Genomic DNA, 26,005 nt, shown 5'->3' with positions numbered 1-26,005 from the left:
ATGATCCACCAAAGCAAGTTCCTCCCAACACTATTTTGCAAGGGCAACCTGGCTGCACCCTGGGCTTAGTGTGCACAATGTGATTGTGATTAAAGTCATACAAACAAGACAGAGTGTTTTTCCCCTGTACCAGAATGATAATGGGTGCAGCCTGAAACAAAGTGTGCAGATCAGTCTGGTTGTGTGAGGTTCGTTGAAAAGCTACTTGGCAATTAGCCTGAAAATAACTGCCTTCAGTGGACTTAAAAACATTTAGTCAGAAATACTGAGGACAAGACTCTGATATCTCAGTGAAAGCTACAGCCCTGCGGTGGCTGTGTTTGTGTGTGAGTAATATTTAAACAATTATGAGAGAGCAACACATTCAGAACGAAACTCACAATGACCGAAGACGATCAAAATACTATTTAAAAAACTGAATAACTTCAACAGATTGATCAGTCATTACATTGCTAATGCTAAATTACTCTTTACTGTGTATCAGTCAAAGAAACAGTTTCTTCCATCAAACACCACAGACGGATCAGAGGAGTCACTTATCTTCAGCATTAGTACAGAAGAAACAAAGCTGATCACTTATCAGTGTTGAGACATTGATTCATTTTGGCTGGACAGAACAACTTCTTCAGGTGTTTAGAAATTTCTTTCATTTTTAGTCCGTATATGATTGGATTGAAAAGAGGATTATACAAAACCACTTGCAAAGTCATTATTAAACTAACAGGTTTTGGAAAATACGATTCTAATCTAATTACAATGACATCATATGCACACAAACAGGAGAAACCGATTAAAACGATCAGATGTGGTAAACAGGTCTGTGCAGCTTTTCTCCTGACTTCTCCACTACTTCGATAGGATATTATCAGTATCCTGGTGTATGAGAAAAGGATGAAGAGCATCGGGAGAAGTGCAACATTTAGCAGAATGATCATGTCATGTACAACTTGTGATTCTGAGATCACACAGTGAAGTTTGTAAACTGTGTTATTGCAGAAAATTCCTTTTAAAATAAAGCTACAGAGTTTTTTATTAGCATTCAGTACAGCTGGCACTGCAATCTGACCAGCGGGCACAAGCCAAGCTAAAACCAAGAAAATACTGACAGTTGTTTTCTTCATGATAGTTGGATATTGCAGAGGTTTACAGATGGACACATACCTGTCATAAGACATGGCTGCCAACAGTAAGAACTCTGAACCACCTAAAGAGTAAAACACATGAAACTGAAAGAGACAGGCAGAATAAGATATGATCTGCTTCTCAGATAAAAAGTCAATAAACAGCTTTGGGTAGATCGCAGTGCTAAAAACAACTGAGTTGATTAACAGAGCTGCAATGAAAATGTACATCGGCTCATGGAGGTTTTGGTGAATCCAGATCAGATAGACAATAGTAGAATTACTGCAGATTATCAGAATATATGCTGAGAAGAAAATCACAAAATAAAGAAATCTGTATTTGTGCATTTCCACATATCCATCAACAGTTATATATGTTATATTTACTTGACTATCCATCAAAGTTGCCTGAAGAAGAAGAACAGAAAAGTCTCAGTTGAAGGTTACATTAACATACTACACACAGTATCTTGTATCAGATTGTTTTGTTCCCCGGTACCTGACCTTGATGTGCACCTGTGTGCTCGTTGAAATATTCCAGTCCATACAAACAAACTTCAGAGAGTGAACTGTTGCAGTCTGTATATTGCTTTTATCAGCCTGCATCACCCTCCATGCATCTCATTAAAATGAGATCATCTGAACAACTTCATCAGACTCTAGAGGCCTGAACCCATAGGTGGTGTTTTTGTTGTTCAGTGTTGTTGGTTTTTTGTCGTTTCCTGAGCCTCTGTCATCAGAATTGCCACTGCATTACAATCCTCACTGATGCCTGTGAATATTCTCATTCATCCAGGTCATTGTAAGCTTTAGGGCATTCAATCGTTCACAACTGGACCTCGTCAGTTTGTCTTAGAAGACGTTTCGCCTCTCATCCGAGCAGGCTTCATCAGTTCGTACGCAACCAGACTAGATAGGACAGCTCTAGTCCAATGCAATGATGTTAGGTTCAAGTATTTATCCCCTGAGTGAGACCAACCCACAAAAACAAGAATGGTATCACTCTATTGTGAGGCAAACGATCCCCCCATTAAGGCGGGGTGGGGTGCAACCCTTTGGTGTCAACGACAGTCGTTAGCCTCGTTAGTGTCCCATTATTGTCATTGGGAGGCTCCTTGAGCCATGTGTGAATGGCTTTGTTGTTTGTTTTCAGAGGCTAAATCTTTGAATCTCTTAGGGAGAGATGAAAGGACAGCATTGTATGTGGGAGATAGGTGGTGTCTAAGACCTCCCCCTCTGTTCAGAGATGGTTTTTCAACCTTGACATAGATAGCTTCTCTTACCCCTCTTTCAAACCATCTGTCTTCTCTGTCCAGAATATGCACATTTTTATCCTCAAAGGAGTGTGCTTTCTCCTTGAGATGCAGGTAAACAGCTGAGTCCAGCCCTGAAGAGTTAGCCCTTCTGTGTTGTGCCATGCGTCTGCTCAGTGGCTGTTTGGCTTCCCCAATATATAAGTCTGTGCATTCCTCACTGCACTGGACTGCATACACCAGGTTGTTCTTCTGAGTGTGAGGCGTCCGGTCTTTAGGGTCCGGTCTTTAGGGTGCACCAGCACCATCCCGGTACATTTCAAACCCGGGAACACTCTCAGACAAAGGCTGGACAGAGAAGACAGATGGTTTGAAAGAGGGGTAAGAGAAGCTATCTATGTCAAGGTTGAAAAACCATCTCTGAACAGAGGGGGAGGTCTTAGACACCACCTATCTCCCACATACAATGCTGTCCTTTCATCTCTCCCTAAGAGATTCAAAGATTTAGCCTCTGAAAACAAACAACAAAGCCATTCACACATGGCTCAAGGAGCCTCCCAATGACAACAATGGGACACTAACGAGGCTAACGACTGTCGTTGACACCAAAGGGTTGCACCCCACCCCGCCTTAATGGGGGGATCGTTTGCCTCACAATAGAGTGATACCATTCTTGTTTTTGTGGGTTGGTCTCACTCAGGGGATAAATACTTGAACCTAACATCATTGCATTGGACTAGAGCTGTCCTATCTAGTCTGGTTGCGTACGAACTGATGAAGCCTGCTCGGATGAGAGGCGAAACGTCTTCTAAGACAAACTGACGAGGTCCAGTTGCGAACGATTGAATGCCCTAAAGCTCACTGATATAATAGTGGTGATATTAAGACTTGCTTTTGCTGTTTTATTTTTTTTATCTGTCCATTCATTAATTTTGTCCTTGGGCTGTTCCTAAAGGTACTTATTGCAGCAGCCTTCAGCATCCAGAATAATTGCAGAGTGGATGAAATCTTTTTATTGTTTTGTTTAATTGCTGTTCAAATTAGCACATCTGTATATTTTCCCAGATATCTGAGAAATACATTCCACACAATAACTCTCAACAGCATTTTACAGCTTCACAAATTATTTACAGTCCATACTTTGAGCATCATGTACAATGTCACCTCGAACCAAACGCATATATAAAGGTTACATTATGTATAAATTCTATAATAGAGCAGGGTGCTCCTCTGGATGAACGACTTGTGATTTGATTCTCTTTGTGTGTTGTTTGTTTTTATCTATGTGTAGCCTGTGGAGTTTGCTCTTCATTCCACGTATGGCCAAGGCAGACTGGATTTCACTAGCAGATCTACACACCACCAACACAGGTACACTCATTTCCAACACACACTATGAAGTACAATGGACAAACTCTCCTTTGATCAAATTTGACTCTGACCACCAGAACACAAGCACGTTTTGTTTCACTGAAACGTGGCTGTCTGAAAACATTCGTGATTTTTGATTAATTTACATTTCATTGACATTGATTTGAGTGAGACACTAGAAGCACAAGGAAAACTAGTCAATTCCAGCATCGCCGAAATTTTGACAGTGGCACGAGGGGGCTGATGGTCTTATTAACTGAATCAAAAAACATTAATGAATTTAATGCAAAAGAACATCTCTATTATCCTCCAAAGTCTCCTTTTACTAACAGAGCTAATGGCGCTAACGCTAATGTGCTAACAGAGCTAATGCTAACAGAGCTAACAGAGCTAATGGTGGTAACAGAGCTAACGGTGCTAACATTTTTAAAAGCGCTAGCAGAGCTAATGACGCTAATGCTAACAGAGCTAATGGTTCTAATGCCAACGGCGCTAACAGAGCTAATGGTGCTAATGCTAACAATGCTAACAGACCTAACGGTGCAAATGCTAATGGCGCTAATAGAGCTAATAGAGCTGCGTTGTGCCTGTCTATGTATATGAGGCTGTCTGTGTGTATTTAACTGTATTCGTGTGTGACTGTGTCTGTGTGTATGTATCTGTCGTTGTGTGTGACTTCGTATGTGTGTGTCTTCGTCTGTTTGTGTGTGTGTGTCTGCTTGAACTTCACATTTATCAAATTGTCCCAAGTATTTTGAACAAGCAGCCCAACCAGTTCCTACATGGAGATGTGCCTGGTATATGTGTGTCTGAATGTGTATGTGTGTGCGTGTGTAACTTCTGCCCTACCTGCTGATAATTACTCTCTACCTCTCCCACTTTTTACCTGTTCCTGAACAGCTACTTTTTCGCTGTCGGTTTCTTCCAAACAACTTGTGATTGTGACAAAACGGTAGCTGCTATCAAAAAACCGATTACACTGTGAGATGCGGACAAGTCTGGGCCAGATGTACGTGTGTTTTATGTCCAGATATTCTTTAGAAAAATGACTAAATGGTCGATTTAAAAAGACACAATCCGGCAGGCTGCGACTGGGTTTAAATGGAGCAGCAGAGCAGGGCAGCTGGTGCAAGATCCCTCTTTATTTAAATTTGGTGGGGGCTAACCCTTTAAAGTTGAACTTTGACAAGAGAAGAAAGGTTTGTCTACAAAAAGATCCAAAAATTATGTGTCTCCTATTCATGGTTTGGATTTTACTGCAATTTTAGAAAAAAAATTCAGGCGATTTCTCACTGGCTCTTTCACTCTAACTGATGATGTCATCCACTCTAGGGGGAGAAATTCGAAGCATATTTTTGAGAAACTTACTGGTCTTGAGATGGTCATAGCGCGAAAACCGTAAGAGATATCAAAAAATGTGCCAGGTTCATTTCGACCTGGCAAAATGATCTACGTTTTAAAGTTTGAATGAAGTCTCTAGCACAAAGATTGACACAGGAGCAGATGTAACTGCTGACTGCAAAAACATGTGGTGTTGACATGATCGAGTCAGAACTGAGCAGGCCACCAAACTTCTCTCTGTTCTACAACCCAAAAGCACAGACAACAGTATCAGCTGATGCATCCTCCTTTGGACTCGGAGCAGTGCTGCTTCAAAAGCGAGAAGACAGCACAGTCAAACCAGTCACATTTGCATCAAGACCACTCAGCCCGACAGAACAAAGGTATGCTCAGATTGAGAAAGAGGCCCTGGCCATAACCTGGTCTTGTGAGCGGATCTCAGATTGTCTCATAGGCATCGAGTTCCATGTCGAGACGGATCACAAACCTTTAGTGCCACTTTTAGGCTCAAAGAACCTTGACAAGCTCCCACCACGAGCACAGAGACTGAGAATGGGATTAATGAGGTGCTCTTTCTACATCTCACATGTGCCTACTTAATCAAGTGAAACAATACTGCTGGAATGGCTGGCCAGACAAACACAAAATATCAGGGCCATTCTTTCCCAATCAGCAACATGCCGGTGGCCTTACAGTTGAAAATGGCCTACCATTAAAGGGGACATGTATAGTCATTCCTAAGTCACTGCAAAAAGACATTTTGGGCTACCCGCACACAGGTCAACAGGACCAAAGTCCAGAGAGAGAGCAAAGCAGTCGCAGCAGTGCAGAGGAGCACAACTGCCCACAGAGTTCCCAACACATCCGTGGGAGTTGGTTGGTGTTGATCTTTTTGAATGGAACAACAGCTAGTACCTGCTTTTAGTGGACTATTTCAGCAAATTCATAGAAATAGCTCACACACACTACTTCTATTGAACAGTGCAGTGATTGAACACATGAGGTCCATATTTGCAAGACACGGCATTCCTGTGGAGGTTCGGACTGACAATGGCCCACAGTTCTCATCAGAGCACTTCACATCACTACCCTGCGAGGGAGAGAATGGAGGGAGAGAGATAAGCAGTGGAAATGGTTCAACAGCAGATACCGAGCACATGACCTTTCCGGACTACACCCAGGAGATCTGGTTTGGATTAACAGCCTCTTCTAACATTTCCTTCAAGAAACAAACAAAACAGGAAAACAACCAAAAAAGAACAAACAAGCTAACTCTGTATCTTACAACACTAACTCACCTGAACAGGCCACATGGTCCCAAAGAGAGACTCTAGCTGGCCACACCCCCACCTTATCTACACTTCCTCTTCCTGGATCTCTTCCTATTGGGAGAGCCAGAAGATGGGCGGGGAAAGCAGAGCAGAGGAGAGGTGTCTTGTTCAGACTTTAGCCTCTTCTCCTGCCGGATTAGGCATGCATGTCCTCTGCCTCCCCCCTACTCCCTCACTGCCCCCCAACTACTATTATTTCTCCTGATCCATATCCACTGACTAGACCTAGCAGCCTCATCTGACATCTCCCTCACCACCTTCCTTAAATTTTGCCCCTGCACTCTCAGCTCCCTCAACAGTGAAACAGCTGACCCTGCAACAAAACCTCTACACCCCACTTCAACCGGACAGACCCTGGTCTTCCATCCCCTCTGCTCAGATTCTGTCTTTAAATCTGCATACTTGGTCTTCTTCCTTTCATAAGCTGCCTCCACTGAATTTTCCCAAGGGACTGTTAACTCAATAAAATACAGTCTTTTTACCCATGGACCATAAGACAATGTCCGGCCTCAGATTACTATAAACTATTTCCTGGGGCACAACTAGCTTTCCTCCCAAGTCGACCTGCATTTGCCAATCATCAGCCCCCACCAGGCAGCCACCTACCTGCCTTCTCCCTGACTTAGCAGCTCCATTTTTCTCCCCCTCTCGAACAAACTGCACACCTAACCTCTCCTTTCTAGAACTTCCAGAATTCACCTGCTTCCTTCTCTCTTCAATGCCTGCGGCTAAGCTTCTCAGCACCTGATTATGCCGCCATGTATACCGGCCTTGTGATAAGCTAGTTCTACAACCTGACAAAATGTGCTTGAAACTTGCTGTACCTTGCGTTTTATTCAAGGTGACATCATACATGATGCTTAAAGTATGGACTGTAAATAATTTGTGAAGCTGTATTTCAGGGAAAATATACAGATGTGCCAATTTGAGCAGCAATTAAAGAAAAGAATAAAAAGATTTCATCCACTAGCCTCCACAAGATAAAAAAGTATTTCAAACAGCAAAAGCAAGTCTTAATATCACCACTATGATATCAGTGAGGATTGTAATGCACTGGCAGTTCTGATGAAAGAGGCTCAGGAAACGACAAAAAACCAACAACACTGAACAACAAAAACACCACCTATGGGTTCAGGCCTCTAGAGTCTGATGAAGTCGTTCAGATGATTGCAGCACTTGATGGACATTTTCATGAGATGCATGGAGGGTGATGCAGGCTGATAAAAAACAATATAGAGAGTGGAACAGTTCACTCTCTGAAGTTTGTTTGTATTGACTGCCCACACATATGAACATCCGTTTCTGATACAAGATACTGTGTGTAGTATGTTAATGTAACCTTCAACCGAGACTTTTCTGTTCACATCTTCTTCAGGCAACTTTGATGGATAGTCAAGTAAATATAACATATATAACTGTTGATGGATATGTGGAAATGCACAAATACAGATTTCTTTATTTTGTGATTTTGTTCTCAGCATATATTCTGATAATCTGCAGTAATTCTACTATTGTCTATCTGATCTGGATTCACCAAAACCTCCATGAGCCGATGTACGTTTTCATTGCAGCTCTGTTAATCAACTCAGTTGTTTTTAGCACTGCGATCTACCCAAAGCTGTTTATTGACTTTTTATCTGAGAAGCAGATCATATCTTATTCTGCCTGTCTCTTTCAGTTTCATGTGTTTTACTCTCTCGCTGGTTCAGAGTTCTTACTGTTGGCAGCCATGTCTTATGACAGGTATGTGTCCATCTGTAAACCTCTGCAATATCCAACTATCATGAAGAAAACAACTGTCAGTATTTTCTTGGTTTTAGCTTGGCTTGTGCCCGCTGTTCAGATTGCAGTGCCAGCTGTACTGAATGCTAATAAAAAACTCTGTAGCTTTATTTTAAAAGGAATTTTCTGCAATAACACAGTTTACAAACTTCACTGTGTGATCTCAGAATCACAAGTTATACGTGATATGATAATTCTGCTAAATATTGTACTTCTTCCGATGCTCTTCATCCTTTTCTCATACACCAGGATACTGATAATATCCTATCGAAGTAGTGGAGAAGTCAGGAGAAAAGCTGCACAGACCTGTTTACCACATCTGATCGTTTTAATCAATTTCTCCTGTTTGGGTTTTTTTGATGTCATTGTAATTAGATTAGAATCATATTTTCCAAAACCTGTTAGTTTAATAATGACTTTGCAAGTGGTTTTGTATAATCCTCTTTTCAATCCAATCATATACGGACTAAAAATGAAAGAAATTTCTAAACACCTGAAGAAGTTGTTCTGTCCAGCCAAAATGAATCAATGTCTCAACACTGATAAGTGATCAGCTTTGTTTCTTCTGTACTAATGCTGAAGATAAGTGACTCCTCTGATCCGTCTGTGGTGTTTGATGGAAGAAACTGTTTATTTGACTGATACACAGTAAAGAGTAACATCAGCATCAACAGTGTAATGACTGATCAATCTGAAGTTATTCAGTTTTTTAAATAGTATTTTGATCGTCTTCGGTCATTGTGAGTTTCGTTCTGAATGTGTTGCTCTCTCATAATTGTTTAAATATTACTCACACACAAACACAGCCACCGCAGGGCTGTAGCTTTCACTGAGATATCAGTCTTGTCCTCAGTATTTCTGACTAAATGTTTTTAAGTCCACTGAAGGCAGTTATTTTCAGGCTAATTGCCAAGTAGCTTTTCAACGAACCTCACACAACCAGACTGATCTGCACACTTTGTTTCAGGCTGCACCCATTATCATTCTGGTACAGGGGAAAAACACTCTGTCTTGTTTGTATGACTTTAATCACAATCACATTGTGCACACTAAGCCCAGGGTGCAGCCAGGTTGCCCTTGCAAAATAGTGTTGGGAGGAACTTGCTTTGGTGGATCATTTGCACATGGGGAGGCAAGCCCTCACATTAAAGTAGCTAAATCCCTGCAAGAGAAACGTATTCTTGTATATCTTTACAAGCGTTCACCAAAAGAACCACGCAGGCCTGTTTCACTGCACGATCCAAATCTTCATCTAAACTCGCCATTTTCAGTGTGTAGGCTGCTCGCTCTGAGGCTGTTGTTGTTGTGTGAGACAAGAAGATGAAACTAATTTTTCTGCATTAGAAACATGACTAAATTACAACAATTGAGATATAAAAAAGATGCTGGAAATTGGATTCATGCCATTTTTTACAAGCCAACTTTATTGCTATAATGCAATATTTACTGGCCTCCTGCAAAAAACACTGAGAGACCAGCACACTCAGAACTCTGCAGCTCGACTATTAACAGGACCAAGAAGAGAGAGCACATTCGTCCAGTCTTGCGTTCCTCCCGGCAGGTGCGCCGCCAGTATTCCAGTAGGAACAATAGATCCTGAGACTGTGCGATAAAAATGTGAAACAGTGACAGGTAGTCCTGTGATTTCAGTGCTTTGTGTACCTTCCTCCAGTAACAGATGTGATGAGGCACGAGATCATGGTTAAAACACAGGGCTTTATTCTTGGAACCAACCTGTGAGAACTGATGGAAAAGAGAAAAAAATACAATCAATATATGAACGTATGTATGTCTTGTATTCACATTCCTTAATTTCCCTATACAGCTACACGACAGACAATACACTGAGCCAATACAGCCACAGCAGGTGTAATCGTGTACGTAAAATACACCACAGAGACAAAAATTGCTGTATAAATATAAATACATGAAATACATCATACCTCGTAGGCTGCGTATTACTAAGAGCAAGCCCATTGACGGAGGGGGGGGCAACCGGGTATGTTGTCCCGGGCCTCAGGACCATAGGGGCCCCTGAATGACCCTTAATTTATTTTAAGGGGTGCTTAAAAGGGAACACCCTCCCAGGAAGGCATCCAGGAGGCATCCGATAAAGATGCCCGAGCCACCTCAGCTGGCACCTCTTGCCGTGGAGGAGCAGCGGCTCTACTCTGAGCTCCTCCCGAGTGACAGAGCTCCTCACCCTATTTCTGAGGGAGCGCCCCACCACCCTGCAAAGGAAATTCATTTCAGCTGCTTGTATCCGATATCTTGTTCTTTCGGTCATGACCCAAAGTTCATGACCATTGGTGAGGGTAGGAGCATAGATTGACTGGTAAATCGAGAGCTTTGCCTTTCTGCTCAGCTCCTTCTTCTCTACGGTACAACAACCGCATTACTGCTGCCGCCGCACCGATCCACCTATCAATCTCACGCTCCATCACTTGTGAACAAGACCCCAAGATGCTTGAACTCCTCCACTTGAGGCAAGAGCTGTCCTCCAACCCAGAGGGGGCAAGCCACCCTTTTGTGTGATCATGGCCTCGGACTTGGAGGTGCTGATTCTCATCCCAGCCGCTTCGCACTCGGCTGCAAATAGCCCGAACACATGCTGGAGGTCCTGGTTCGAAAATGCCAACAGGACAACATCATCCGCAAAAACAGAGATGAGATCCCGTGGTCCCCGAACCAGACCCCCTCCAGCCCTTGGCTGCGCCTAGAAATTCTGTCCATAAAAATAATGAACAGAACCGGTGACAAAGGGCAGCCCTGCTGGAGTCCAACATGCACTGGGAACAGGTCTGACTTAATGCGAATCAAGCTCCTGCTCCGGTCATACAGAGACCGGATGGACCGTAGTAGAGGGCCCAGGACTCCATACTCCCAAAGCACCTCCCACAGAATGCCACGAGGGACACGGTTGAATGCATTCTCCAAGTCCAACACATGTGGACTGGTTGGGCAAACTCCTACGAATCCTTGAGCACCCTGCAGAGGGTGTAGAGCTGGTCCAGTGTTCCACGACCAGAATGAAAACTGCATTGTTCCAGCCAAGACAGCCCTACAACATCCAGAGACTTCAGGTACTCAGGGCAGATCTCATCCACCCCCGGTGCCTTCCGAGCTTCCGAACTACCTCGGTGACCTCAGCCTGAGCAATGGATGAGCCAACCTCTGGGTCCCCAGCTTCCTCTACAAGAGGTGTGGCAATGGGATTGAGGAGATCTTCAAAGTATTCTTTCCACCGCCCGACAATATCCCCAGTCGAAGTCAACAGCTCCCCACCTCCACTGTAAAAAGTATTGGCAGGGTACTGCTTCCCCTTCTGAGGCGCCGGACGGTTTGCTAGAATCTCTTTGTGGCCTCCCCGAACTTTTCCCATACCCAAGTTTTTGCTTCCACAATCGCCCGGGCTCACTCGGGATCTGGTCAAAGCTCTCACGGAGGTGCGAGTTGGAAACCCCTCTGACAGAGGGTTCCGCCAGAGACTCTCACTACCGGTTTGGGCCTGCCAAGTCTGTCCAGCTTTCTCCTCCGCCAACTCACCACCAGATGGTGACAGCTCAGCCCCTCTCTTCACCCGAGTGTGCAAGACATACAGTTGAAGGTCAGATGACAAGACCACAAAGTGCCATGTGCACTGATGGACACCCTTATGCTTGAACATGGTGTTTGTTATGGACAAACAGTGACTAACACAGAAGTCCAGTAGCAGAACACCGCTCGGGTTCAGATCGGGAAGGCCGTACCTCCCAATCACGCCCCTCCAGGTAACACAAAAAATTATTAATGTGCTGAACTAAAAATTTCACTGCAGGGGTGAGGCAGTCGCACTTTGTATATAACATGCTGAGGTCACGGATGCGACTAAGGGCATTTTCACACCCGCGAGACTTGAGTGACGAATGATTTGAATTGGACATTGCTGTGTTAATCATCCTTGTTCGGACAGGTGTGTCCAAAGCGGCAATCACATCAGAGTCCAACACAACTTGAGAGAGGTGGTCTCAGTCCACTTCCAGTCAAATCTGAGAGCAGTTCAGTTGCAGTGAGAACAGAACACTGGACTTCACTGGAGTGAATGTCCTAGACGAGGTATTTTAGGTTGCAAATAAACATTTGTTGACATGTTAGCAAGAGGCAGACCTTGAGGAGTACACATCATCTGTATTGTCCTATGTTCAGTTCTGCACTGATGCTGTCCTCCCAGTCAAGACCATTACAGTGTTTCCCAACCAGAAACCATGGCTGGACAACACAGTGCGGTCCCTGCTGAAAGCCCGGGATACTGCCTACAGATCTGGAGACAGGCTGGCTTATAGCAGGGCTCGAGCAGAACTGAAGAAGGGAATTAAGCAGGCCAAGCTCCAGTACAAAAACAAAATTGAAGATCACTTCAATAACAACAACCCCCAGAACATGTGGAGAGGCATCAGAACCATGACGGACTACAAGCCGAACACTCAGCTCACCAGCCACGACCCCACCCTGCCTGACACCTTAAACAGCTTCTTTGCCTGCTTCGACACATCAGGCAGCAGAGAAGTCACACACCTCCCAGCACCAGCCCCTCGTCCTGCAGCAGCACCAGGTGACATCCACCCTGAGGAGGATCAACACCCGCAGAGCTGCAGGACCGCATAAGGTGTCTGGCAAGACTTTGAGGACATGCGCTGACCAGCTAGCAGGAGTGTTCCTGGACATCTTCATGTCCCTGCAGCTGTCCACGGTTCCTGAGTGCCTCAAGTCCTCCACCATCATTCCGGTACCGAAGAAGACATCCATCACCTGCCTGAATGACTACCGGCCTGTTGCTCTGACCCCGGTAATCATGAAGTGCTTTGAGCGGATTATTCTTAGGTACATCAGAGGCTTCATCCCCTCCGACCTAGACAGCCTTCAGTTCGCCTACAGAGGGAATCGGTCCACAGAGGATGCTGTCTCCATCACCCTGCATACAGCCCTGACCCACCTGCAGCAGCCCAACACCTACATCAGGATGCTATTTGTAGACTTTAGCTCAGCTTTTAACACCGTCACCCCAGACAAGCTGGCACTGAAGCTACACGCAGTGGGTCTGCCTGCGTCTCTGTGCCACTGGATCAGAGACTTTCTCACCAACAGGCCTCAGGTGGTGAGAATAGGGAACATCACATCATCCCCTCTGGTCCTCAGCACGGGCACGCCACAGGGATCTGTGCTCAGCCCCGCCCTCTTCACCATGTTTACTCACGACTGTGCTGCCATCCACTACAGTAGTGGGTCTCACCTCAGATAACAACGAGACCCACCACAGAGAGGAGATACGCCAGCTCACCCAGTTGTTCAGCCAACAACCTGGTGCTGAACACAGGGAAGACCAAGGAGGTCATTGTGGATTTCAGGAGGTCCAGGAAGACGGATCACGCCCCCCTCCTCATAGATAAATATACTTTATTTATCCCAAGCTGGGAAATTGCAGAATGGACAGAGAAGTGGTGGAGCGTATGGACAACATCAGGTTCCTGGGCCTCCACATCACATCTGACCTCTCCTGGTCTATGAACACCTCCCGCCTGGTGAAGAAGGCACAACAAAGGCTCTTCTTCCTCAGGAAACTGAAACGAGCTGGACTCTCCTCTCGGTTGCTCGTCAACTTCTACAGGGCCACAACTGAAAGCATCCTCTGCCTCAGTGTGACAGTGTGGTATGGCAGCTGCACGGCACAGGAGAGGAAACAACTGGCACGGGTGGTTAAAACTGCACAGGGCATCGTGAGCTGCCCCCTTCCTGACCTAGACTCTATATATGAAGGCCGGGTCAGGAAGCGGGCGAGACTGGCCACAGACTGTTTGTACCGCTTCCATCAGGAAAGTGGTACAGGAACATCCGCACCACCACTAACAGACTGAGGGACAGCTTCTTCCCCAGAGCTGTCAGAGCTATCACCCCCAGCAGCCCCTCACTGCAGTGAGAGACTGTGAGAACTGTGAACCACTGCACACCGCACTTTACACCTCCACCTCCACCTCCACCTGCACCTTCTTTGTACTCAACTAGGTCCACACATATACTTAACTAATTATATACATTTTAGTATATTGGCACATTTCATTTCATTGATATATTTTATTGTTTACTGTTTATATACATTTCAGTATATTTCAGCTGCTGTCGGCACATTACACTGGTATATTTTATAGTTTATTGTTTAGTATATTTTCATTCTGGTATATTTTTAATTGCATTTACAAATATTTTTTATTGCATGTTGGTTTATTTTATTGTAGTTATCTTAATTTTATTCTTTCTTATCTTTCTTATTATCTGTTTCTAACATGGGAGTTGCAATGCAAATTTCATTGACATGTCATGCTCAATGACAATAAAGAATCTTGAATCTTGAACAAGCTTGAGTGGAATACACAATTCCAAGGCGCCTCTAACGTGACGTTACCACACTGGTAGACACAACAATCTGGCGAGGACTGGAGAAGAGAGCCGATGTTTTATACTGCAGGGTTGATTATTGGATGGATGTCAGGTGAGCAGCAGGGAGCAGGTGAGTTGAATCACAGCGATCAGGGACCCAGGAGAGTGAGGGAGTTGCCACGCCCACAGCACAGACACGCAGACCCAGACAGGGGGAGGGGGAGAAACAGAGGACAAGAAAATAAAGGAAACACAAGGAAACCTGTGTCACGGCAGGGCCGTGACAGGTACCTGACATTTTTAATTAACTTAATGAGATGACAGGTCTGAGCTGGCTTCAACACGTATTTAGATTCAGCAGCTGAATTACTGAGTGACCACTGGTTTCCCTGCGTCTCTGCATGCATTGATGGTTTGAGGGACTAAGACAAGTGAGGGAAATGTGCCTTCAGTCAAGAGACTTAGGAAGGAACCACTGAGCCACTCTGGCGGACTGTGGGGGGCACTGTTGTTGCAACTCCTGGCGATTTCCTCTTCCTGGCTTTAAGTCTCCTGAAACATGTAAACATTTCATCGTCCAAACTTTGGACCAATGAGTGAAAGACTTGCATTTTTCTTCCCTGGCCTTTAGATCTCCTGAAACACTGAGGAGCCCTGCCGACAAGTTCACACTTCAAAAGTTTGATGAGCTGTTTACATGTTCGATGTTCTTGGTCACAACTTTAATGAGGTCCATGGAGGACGAATCAATCTTATAAAAACACTTTGTGAATTATACACATGAACACACTCTAGGTGTGTTTTAAGGTCAGGTAACTGTAAATGTAAAGTTCAGAAAAGTGCAGGTTACATATGAACCTTAATGGATGATGAATTAAATGTAACATATGTGACTCTTGGTGGGCATGTGGAAGTGGACAAATACAGATACCTTTATTTTGTGATTTTGTTCACAGTATATATTCTGATAATCTGCAGTAATTCTACTATTGTTTATCTGATCTGGATTCACCAAAACCTCCATGAGCCGATGTACATTTTCATTGCAGCTCTGTTAATCAACTCTGTTCTTTACAGCACTGCGATCTACCCGAAGCTGCTGATTGATTTCTTATCTGAGAAGCAGATCATATCTTATTCTGCCTGTCTCTTTCAGTTTCATGTGTTTTATTCTTTCGGTGGTTCAGAGTTCTTACTGTTGGCAGCCATGTCTTATGACAGGTATGTGTCCATCTGTAAACCTCTGCAATATCCAACTGTCATGAGAAAAACAACAGTTTGTATTTTCTTACTCTTAGCTTGGATTCTACCTGCCTCTCAGGTTGCAGTCCCAGCTGGACTGAGTGCTAATAAAAAACTCTGCAGCTTTTCTTTAAAAGGAATTTTTTGTAACAACACAGTTTATAAACTTCAATGTGTGGTCTCAAGGGAACAAATTATACATGACATGATCATTCTGCTAAATGTTGCACTTCTTCCGATGCTCTTCATCCTCTTCACATACACCAGGATACTGATAATATCCTATCGAAGTAGTGGAGAAGTGAGGAGAAAAGCTGCACAGACCTGTTTACCACATCTGATCGTTTTAATCAATTTCTCCTGTTTGTGTGCATATGATGTCATTACAGTCCAGCTTGAATCTGATTTTCCAAAGACTGTACGTTTACTCATGACATTACAAATAATAATGTATCACCCTCTCTTTAATCCAATCATATACGGACTAAAAATGAGAGAAATCTCTAAACACCTCAGGAGGTTGTTCTGTCCAGCCAAAATAAGATGATGTATTAACACTAAACACTAATTAGACGTTTCTTCTGTAATATAATAGCTCGGTATACTTCCAGTATAGTTTGAATTATTATTTCTGTGACAAATGCACAATGACAAATATTGTCAACTTCATCAACATCATGACTGTTGTTTAAAAATCCAAAAGTGATCAAGTTTCCTTTTTATTTTGTTTTCTAAGGCACAATCTGTAACTGAAGTAAACTACTAAATCCTAAATTATGAATTCTGATGTTTTCTGACATTGTAAACACAGCAAGTACTTATTATGTAGTTTTACTTCACACTTCAGTTTATATGCACAAATGGCTCTTAATTAATTACAGCACAATAGAACCTGAGTAATGCTAGTCATATTAATTAAATGAGTGCCTCTGGGTTTCTGGATGAAGTTTACAATGATCAAAAATTGAAAATATACATATACACTAATATTAACATACATTATAAAATGCTCTACTGCTCTGAGTTAATCTTAGCAGCCTTGAAAACATGAGCACATGCACGTGTTGCACAGATCACTCTTTCTGTTCATTGTGTTTTCAGTTGGAACCTCATGCAGTTCATGCAAAGGTGTCCTTACAGTGACCTGGTGCCCACTGAACAGGTGGTGAATGTAAATGTCTGCAATCTGAAACAGAACAATAATAAAATAAACCATTTTTGCTTTTAAATGCTACTTATATTATCATGCATGCATGGTCACCTGTCAGGGGTTCATCTGCAGACACTTTGTCATGCAAACCACTGACGGACAGGAAAGCCATGACACTGAAGGAAACAGATGAGAGTACGACAGTTTGAGGAAGGTTCATTTGACAATTCATTGATCTTGAATGAATTTCCAAAATCTGATATTAGACTTTTATAAATCTTTTTAAGCCAAAGACAGATCCACAGTATTTATATGTCATGCTCGACATTCCCATTTCTTCAGCCAAGAATGTCCTAAAAGGCTCAACTCTGTTTATTTGTGTCTGAACTGACATAATAATACTTTAATATCTCTAAGTGCAAATGTAATGAAACCAAAAACTCACGGTTCGATAACACCTCGATATTACGGCCACAATGCAATATTTATTGTGATATTTTATAAAAAGAAAAAAAACAAAGAATGAAAAATGACTTGAATAAATGCTTTATTAATAAATTGGTGTGTACAGCATTTATTATTCATATTAAATGTGTTTTTAACTTAAAGTGCTTCTGCTTTCCTTCTTTCAGAAAATAAAAGCAGCCGCCATGACCGAGGCATGTACAAAGCTGGCATGAAAAGTCTTAAGCAATGAATGATTGGACCATGAACAATTTCACAACAGATCCAAAGCAGCGGTCAGCAGCAGCCATCGGGTGACCAAATCCATGTTTAGTTTATGTCCTGGCAGGTTTAACAGTCTCTGATTGGTGGTTGGATCAGCTGTGGTAGTTGAACTGGAGTGAAACACACCTCTACACGCCTCTCTCAACCAAGCAAGCTGCCTACGTTCAAACCGAACACTTTGTGTGTGGGGTCAGTCCAGCCCCTCTCACCGCTTCATTTCCTGCATCATCTGTAACGACAGCAATACACGATGATTGTTGTTATTCTTCATGTCGAGCTACAAACACCCCAAAACAGCAGCTTTTAAACCCTCAGCTGTGTTGAGTCCAGTCATTTCCCATTGGCTGGTTGTAACCTGAGCTCACCTTGGGTCTGGCTGAAGCTTGTTGTTGATTTAGGCTTTTCTGGGTGACGATGTGCCAAATGGCTTCTCATGTCTGATGTGTTTCCTGTAGCGTAGGTGACTGTTGTCCAGTAGTATTTGCAAGTTGTTTTGCATTTGTCAGTTTCCATTTCACCAATGTCAGTTCTTGAAACAGGAAAACCAACCAACCACACATCAGCTCTAAAAGTGGAGCATCTTCAATCTCTTTTTGTTCATCCATAATTTTCTTGTTGAGTTTATTTTTAGCAGCACTCTGCCTGTGTGCAAAGGATGATGGGAGTCTGTCTTTGTGACTACTATAATTGCGCCCTCTGCTGTTCAAAGAAAAGCTGTGCAGTTTTTTTCGGCAAGGAGAGATACTGTAGTACAGTGAGTACACATGTAATGTATCAATGTAACGGCAGTGAGACATGTTTCTGTCGCGAGAAATTATTACATCCCTGCTTGATAATGTAGATGTCTCACCATCATGTCTGTAGGAGGGGGGCCTGGGAGGAACTGGGGCTGCAATTGACTTCCCTTGTCAGGTTTAATCTCAGAGACGTGGAAGAAAGGATGAATCGCGCTGACTCTGGTTGGAGGCCTGATCAAACATGGGATCAGGAAGGATCAGGAGAGGAGCTGTGGTGACACAGTGTTTGAGTGCCTGGAAGGCCTCCTCAGCCTGAGGAGAACACCAACAAGAAGTCTTCACAAACCTCAGTAACCTCTGCACTGCTTGCAAATAGTTAGTTTGGGCCATTCAATGACAGGACTGACCTTGACAGGGTCCATCCAGAAGCTGCCTGCAGAGATGATGAAGGCCAGGATGGTAATGGTCTGGACTTAGAACTCACACTTTTTATCCTTGACGAACAGCTGGTTCTCCAGGAGCCAGAGCAACACCTGGTACATACCCTGGACACACAGAGGATCACGATCCAAAGAAACTAAGGTAAACAGGTTTAACGCCTTGAATGAGGTCATTAACTTGGGCCTGCAAAACAACTGGAGCATTAAACATAACTAAACATCCATGATGTCCACTGGGAGTGTTAAAAGTTGTCTTTGGATCCACGTGATAAGCTTGGTGGAGAAACTCAATGGCAGAAGAAATGAAGGGTACCATTTGTAGTCAATGCAAGGCTGCGACATCTTGTCCTTTTTGTCAATAAAGAAGAAACCAGTCCCGGCAAGGATGAGGAAGGATGGATGATACCAACTGCCAACAGAATCTGGAGGTATTTGTCATTGGTCAGTTGTGTGGTGGCCAGAAGGTGACTCAGGCTCTCACGTGGGGCGCTGCAGTGTGTGACTGTACTGAGGATGGAGTCAACCATGGCACTGCCTTCTGCAGGCTTCTGCATCATTCCATCACCAAATCCAGATGTTGGGCCAAAAAAAACACTCAGCACTGGAGGAACTGGTTAGGGAGGGGTCAGGTAGCATTAAGCGGGAGTTACCAGGTTGCAGGTTTTGCTCACCTGCAGTCTCGCCAACTGATGAGCTTTTCCTTTTAATGGACAGTCTGACACGAAGAGGTCAGCCAGGCCTCTCCTCTCAAGGTCATTGCTGGCACCACCACTAGTACCCAAAGAGCTAAACTGGCTCATCTGTTGTGCTGATGATCAAGGCTGTCGACGGGGGGGGGGCAACCGGGTATGTTGTCCCGGGCCTCAGGACCATAGGGGCCCCTGAATGACCCTTAATTTATTTTACTTTACATTCACATATTTCTTTTTAATTACGTCATTGCCTGATGAATTAAATATTATTTTCTACTCAACATATACTTAAAAACTTTAACATATTAAATATTTCAAATATATATATTTTCCTTTTTTTGCACCCCGACCCCCCGTCTTTAGCAGAGAATGGTTTGACCCCGCTCTGGCGCACTTAAGGCTACGCTACATACGTGCCCTGAAGCGGGAAATGTACATAAAAATTATGTAAAAATCGGGTGCGCAGAAACGAAAAGAAAAAAGAAAAAGAGAGGAAGATCATAGAGGTGAACTAGAAAAAATTATTAAGTTTTTAAAAGGGGGACAAGAAGCCAGAGAATTAGGGCTAGAGTTGGCTGTGGACGGTGATGTCGGTAAGTGAACAACAGCCGCAATCACCGTGACCAAAGCCCGATTCGAGTCTGTCACCGGCCGCTTGTAGCCTATTGAGCTGCGGTATGACGAGACAAGGAGAGAGGAGGTGATGGGAGATCAGGGAGGTGATGTTCTGTGGGGAGCAGGTGCGCGAGGGTGAACAGACTCGGGTCCGGCGGCTGGATTTATCTTGGGTTTACAACCCACTGTGTATTATAGCAAACGCTAATACAAATCCATCACCAAAACAGCACAAACGAGCAGCAGTGGACAGCAGAGGAGCCTGTCAGGGAGAGACAGGGAGCTGTCAGACAGCCCACAGTCAGAGCTAAGGGGGGGGCGTGTCCCGGGTCCTGCTCTCCACCATGTCACAGGGCAGGCTTAACCTCGCCATGCTCTCCATTGAGCGTGAGCTTGCTCAAAAACTGGATTTCACTGATGTTATAAATGACTTTGCTGTCAAAAAATCTTGGCTCATCACTGTTTGAGGGCTTGATAACCCCAGGGAGGGGGCAGGCATAGGATGTTTAGTTATACTGTTTTGTTGCTTAGCACTCTCAGTTGTATTGTATTGTAGCCTACAGGGGACAAGAGATGGAAACGGTTTATTTATATTGTGTCACATCACATTACTGTCTGTTAACTGTCCATCTCCAATTAAATAATTTGAAAATTGACACTGTAATTGCTTAAAAGTACTGCGTATGTATGCTGGGGGGGGGGGGGGGGGGGGGGGGCTATGATGGTCTCTTGTCCCCGGGCCTCAGCAAGTCTGTTGACAGCCCTGCTGATGATTAATGTGCATTGTCCTTCTTAAAATAAGTAGATATGGGGGGAACTATCACTGGTTTGACTGTTGCGCATGGCCCTATTCCCCATTTCTGGACTTTCAAATCCCTGAAGTTAAGCTACTCTGTTTCGCTGGACTGGAAGAAGACACAAACACTACAGAACACAAATGAAGTCAGGGGTGAGAAGCTTCATCTCCCTCTGGACTCTGCCCAGACATGTTGCTGCTCGCATCCAAACAGCAGAAGAAGATAAAGTGTCCACATCTACTTCAGCCTGAGTCAGTCCCGAGCAGGTTTCATCGGTGGAAGAGCTCGTTGAACAAACTGATTAACATGGTGTTTTGAGCAAGCTTTCAATATTATTAATAACGGCTGAAACTTGATATTTTCTTGGTTGATATCTGCAGTAGCTCTTACAGAACACAAACAGGACAAACTCTGTGGGTCTATTTCATGTACATGATTACCTGTTACATTAGTAATGCATACAGACGATTATCAGCAGCAGGACTAATACTCTGTTAAATGTTACTATGGTAACCTATCATGCATCTGGAAGCATTCAGTGGTCCATGTTTTATTCATTTTTGCAATTTTATTGTTAAAACGTGTCTGTTATTCATATGATAAATGATAAACATACAGTAAATGTGCATCGGCTGGTCGGCAGGTGGGACTTAAACCCTTTTTTTTTGTGAATATGGACGTGAGAAAAGGATAGTTTGATTATACTGATAATAACAGTTGAGAGGAAATCCCCTCTGCTTTCCGTTCTGTGTCATCTGCTCTCTTTCTGCTTCTCTGCTGTGCAGACATGAAGAGCAACAACAGCCTGAATCCAGCCTACTTTCAGCTCACACTGTTCGCAGATACCGGGCCTCTCAGGTATCTCTTCTTCAGTCTGTGTCTGTTGATCTACATCATCATCGTCTGTGCTAACGTCATCATTGTTCTGACAGTCTGTCTGGACAGATCTCTGCATCAGCCCATGTACATGTTCATCTCCTTTCTGTCCTTGAACTCTCTGTTCGGCTCAGCCGGCTTCTTCCCCAGGTTTCTGACGGACATCCTGTCTGACACTCATTTGATCTCACGGCCGTCGTGTTTCGTTCAGATATTTGTTGTTTACACCTACGTCTCATGTGAGATGACCATCCTCGGCATCATGGCCTACGATCGATTCGTCGCTATTTGCCAGCCTCTGCGCTATCGCAGTAAAATGAGCTTTAGGATGGTGGGGAATCTTCTGGTCTTTGCCTGGCTCTGCCCTGCGCTCGCTGTCGGCTTCTGTCTCTCTCTCACGGTTCGATTGAGGCTGTGTGGAAACAAACTGCACAGGCTTTTCTGCTCTAACTGGCCTGTGGTTCATCTCTCCTGTGTGGACACGAGTCTGAACAGCTCGGCGGGGCTGGTTGTTGCTGTGACGACCATCTTCATCCCGCTGTTCTTCGTCCTGTACACCTATCTACGGATCCTGCTGGTCTGCAGGAGAAGCTCGTCTGAGTTCAGAGGGAAGGCGTTACAGACCTGCCTGCCTCACGTGGTCACCTTTGTGACCTACTCCTTCACTCTCTTCTGTGAGCTTTCACTCACTCGATTTGAGACTGATGAACTGAACCCAATCATCACAGTCGTTTTATCTTTAGAGTATCTGATCATTCCCCCCATCAATAACCCTCTAGTTTATGGCCTGAATCTGCCCCAGATCAGAGGAGCCATTTTTAGATTTCTGAAGATTCACAAAGTGAGACTCGCTCCCAAAAATTAAAACCCTGTTATTCACAAATACTCTTCTGTAACATGTTGGCTGCATTGGTCCTTAGATGTTGCTTGTTATCGTTTTCATATATGACACCAGAGCAGCTATGATCAGATGCAATCTTAAAAAAGATCATCCTGAACCACAACAATGAGCCTGATGCTGCGTGAGTTGTGTTATCGATGGTTCAACTCACAGTCGCTCGGCCTGAAATCCTTGAATTTGTTTCAAATGTTAGAATGTTTTTCTTTTGTTGTCACAAATCAGACGTAAAAGCAGACCTGCCACGTCGTAAATCAGATATCACGACCCGGAACAGATGGGGTTTGATGGGGTTTTGAGGGAAGTTGGATGTTAAATGTCTCTGTGGTGTATTTTCAGGTTTGATCTTTACGTGCTACTCTGTGTTAATTCTGTGTTTTAAAATCAGTTTGTGCTGTGCATCAGTTCCTTGTTGTAATTCTAATAACAGCTGATTGTAATGATGTAGAACATTCAATAAACAGACTGACAGTGTGCTGCCGTGCTGGCGGTGCAGAGGCTGTACTTCAACACAGTAGCTTTGTCACCATGAAGTATTAGCATGCTAACATGCTGGTGTGCATGCAGGTATAATGTTGACCATTTTCACCATCTTATTCTGCCATGCTAACATACTAACAATTGCTTATTGGCAATAAATGCCATCAGCTTTGCAGGTATTTGATCATAAACCAAAGTATCTGACAAATTCAAATGTTAACCTGCTGGTGGTGCTAAAGGAAAGGTCAGAGGATCAAAGTCAGGGCTATTTTCTCTGGGGACCATGAACGTCTGAACATCAGATAGTTGCTGACAGTCATGACTGTCAGAGGTTCAGACTTCATTTGACTGTAATACAGGAAAGTCAGTGTAACACACAACAAAACACAATTGAATGAAGAAATATCTTCAGTTTTCACTTCATGTTCACTTTAAAAAAACACACTGGAAATACTTTCTACAATATTTTATAGAATATATAAATTACATGTGTGTATGTATATAGGGACGTATGTATGTCCTGTAGCTCACAGAAAACACCACGGACAAGTTAAAAAGGCTAAAGGATTTTTATAGGAAGGGGTCTTTAACTTCATCTCATACCTTCTTGTACTGTGAAGTTTAGAAATAACGGAGATGCAAACGATGCAAAGTGGAGACAAAAGCTCATCTGCTGTCAGAACTGTAGACAGACAGACAGACAGACAGACAGACAGATAGATAGATAGATAGATAGATAGATAGATATACTTTATTTATCCCAAGCTGGGAAATTTCAGTGCAGCAGCAGCATTACACAGTGAAATGAGTGAAAATAAGACTATAAAGAACAAACTATACATAATAAAATATAAACTATACTATACGTACTGTACGTATGTACATCTGTATATATTCAAAACAAACAGAAATGCTGACTTTGTAGTACAGGAATAATGTGACCCACATAGAATGTGTTCACATTGGTTTAAAAATGTATTTTTTTAGTAGTATAATGCTGTTGGAAGGGAGTATCAAAAACACAAGTTAATGTTATGTTATGACACAAAGGGGCCACAAGGAGGCGGTAGTAGAATGTTGAGTGGCCGGGAGCGTCTCTTTCTCGGTGGAGCTCCTCATTCATACGAGAGTTGCCATGGCGACAACAACAACTTCTGCTCCTCGTTTCTTCTGTTATAAGCAGGTTGGTCCAATGTTAAACAAGTCATAACAAGTAACAAACACGATTATTAGTGTGATTAACGTGATTAGAACGTTGTGAAATAAGGTTCGTAGCCTTAGCGTGTGTAGATTGTGGGAACAGTCTCAGTTTGTTTATCTGTGCTAGCATCGGAGGGCTAACGGCGGCTGCCCAGTGTAGTGCTAAATGTGTACTCCCGCTGTATGAGATATCCAGCGCACAGATTATTCTTCTCTTCTCTGTGTTTAAATTGTTAAGTATATTGCATTTCCTGTGTTTCAGAGTGTCCTTGTCATGCCCTCCACCTCTGGCACCATCTAGTGGCAGGACCTCTCCCTCCCTTCTTTCCCTGGCAGTGTGAGCATGACTGCCACGCTGGTGGAGGGCAGGTGCAGCTCATCCCAATAACCAGATTGTTTCCAGCCGCGGCGGGGAGTGGTCACCTCAATTGAAGCATCCTCCAGCCTGTATAAAAGACTCCAGCAGACCACGACTCGACGCCAGTCCGTAAACGACCTCATCTGCCTCTGGTTGACCTGCCTGGAAACAGCCTTCACTCACCTTCAATTACAAGCCAGCAGCAGCCACACTGCCACGCCACCCAGCCCTGGGTGTACTCCCTCTCATTTCCCATTTCTGTCTGTCAGTAAGCTCTGATCTCTTGTTGATTGTTTCAGTTCAGCCTTTATAGGATCTTTAGTTTATTAGCCTTGTTAACCTGTTCAGTTCTCCGTCTTAGTTTTGTTTTCTGGTAGTTTTTTGCCTAGTTGCTAGTGAGCACAGGTAGCTTTGTTTTGTAGTTTGGACCACGACTCCCTGAGTTAGCATTTTGATTGTAAATAAATATTTTCATTTGGACGCTCCTGTCTGCTGTGTCTTTGTCTCCTGTCTGCTGTGTCTTTGTCTCCTGTCTGCTGTGTCTTTGTCTCCTGTCTGCTGTGTCTTTGTCCACGTTTGGGCCTCTGAACCTGATCCGTGACGGTCCTGTGTTGAGTTGAACTGTTGTTTACTACTGTGTGGGTGCCTCATTGGTTGAGATGTGAACAATGTGAACTGAATGAGAGTAATGTCAGTCATGGGAAAGGGTTTGTATTCCTGGTTAAACATGGTTTCATACTGTATGCTGTATGTGTACTTGAAGTACTTTGGTGAAACATTTTGAGTATTTGGAAGCGTGACAGAAAGATGGAAATATTGTGTTTATTTTGAATAAATTCATACGACAGCTGCCATGGCGACAACAACAACTTCTGCTCCTCGTTTCTTCTGTTATAAGCAGGAATCTGCCTGCTGGCCCCATCACCTGGGACCTGCAACAATAAGAAGCATGTGGAGACCTTTGATGCTTCTATGTTCATCCTTATTTTTCTCTGAATACCTTCACAGCATCATGGGAATAACAAATGAATATGAATATATTTACTGTCTGAGCTCATCAGCTTCATTGGTTTTTGTAAATATCTGCTGATTCTGGATCTGAAGCAGCAACACGTTTCAAACCTGTTGGGACAGGAGCAACTGAAGACCGAACATCTTTACATCTGGATGATGGAATGATT

At 43.6% G+C, this 26,005-nt stretch overlaps 4 protein-coding genes across 4 annotated transcripts; 3 read left to right on the top strand and 1 right to left on the bottom strand.

The window, feature by feature from the left end:
* Positions 1 to 572: 572 nt before the first annotated feature.
* Positions 573 to 1,520, bottom strand: LOC121616398 (olfactory receptor 11A1-like). Its single transcript, XM_041951148.1, has one exon. The coding sequence runs from the start codon at positions 1,518 to 1,520 to the stop codon at positions 573 to 575; it is 948 nt and encodes a 315-aa protein (XP_041807082.1).
* A 6,281-nt stretch (positions 1,521 to 7,801) lies between these two features.
* Positions 7,802 to 8,749, top strand: LOC121616397 (olfactory receptor 11A1-like). Its single transcript, XM_041951147.1, has one exon. It carries the CDS (start codon positions 7,802 to 7,804, stop codon positions 8,747 to 8,749), a length of 948 nt encoding a protein of 315 aa, XP_041807081.1.
* A 6,723-nt stretch (positions 8,750 to 15,472) lies between these two features.
* On the top strand, positions 15,473 to 16,399 carry LOC121616468 (olfactory receptor 6N2-like). The gene has a single exon (XM_041951247.1). The coding sequence runs from the start codon at positions 15,473 to 15,475 to the stop codon at positions 16,397 to 16,399; it is 927 nt and encodes a 308-aa protein (XP_041807181.1).
* A 5,400-nt stretch (positions 16,400 to 21,799) lies between these two features.
* LOC121616393 (olfactory receptor 6N1-like) lies at positions 21,800 to 22,753 on the top strand. The gene has a single exon (XM_041951137.1). The coding sequence runs from the start codon at positions 21,800 to 21,802 to the stop codon at positions 22,751 to 22,753; it is 954 nt and encodes a 317-aa protein (XP_041807071.1).
* The last annotated feature ends 3,252 nt before the right edge of the window (positions 22,754 to 26,005 follow it).

The sequence above is a fragment of the Chelmon rostratus genome, chromosome 13, assembly GCF_017976325.1.
Source record: "Chelmon rostratus isolate fCheRos1 chromosome 13, fCheRos1.pri, whole genome shotgun sequence".
NCBI classification, from domain to species: Eukaryota; Metazoa; Chordata; class Actinopteri; order Chaetodontiformes; family Chaetodontidae; genus Chelmon; species Chelmon rostratus.
The sequence above is the reverse complement of the archived record's forward strand: the minus strand, read 5'-3'. Positions and strand labels throughout refer to the sequence as shown.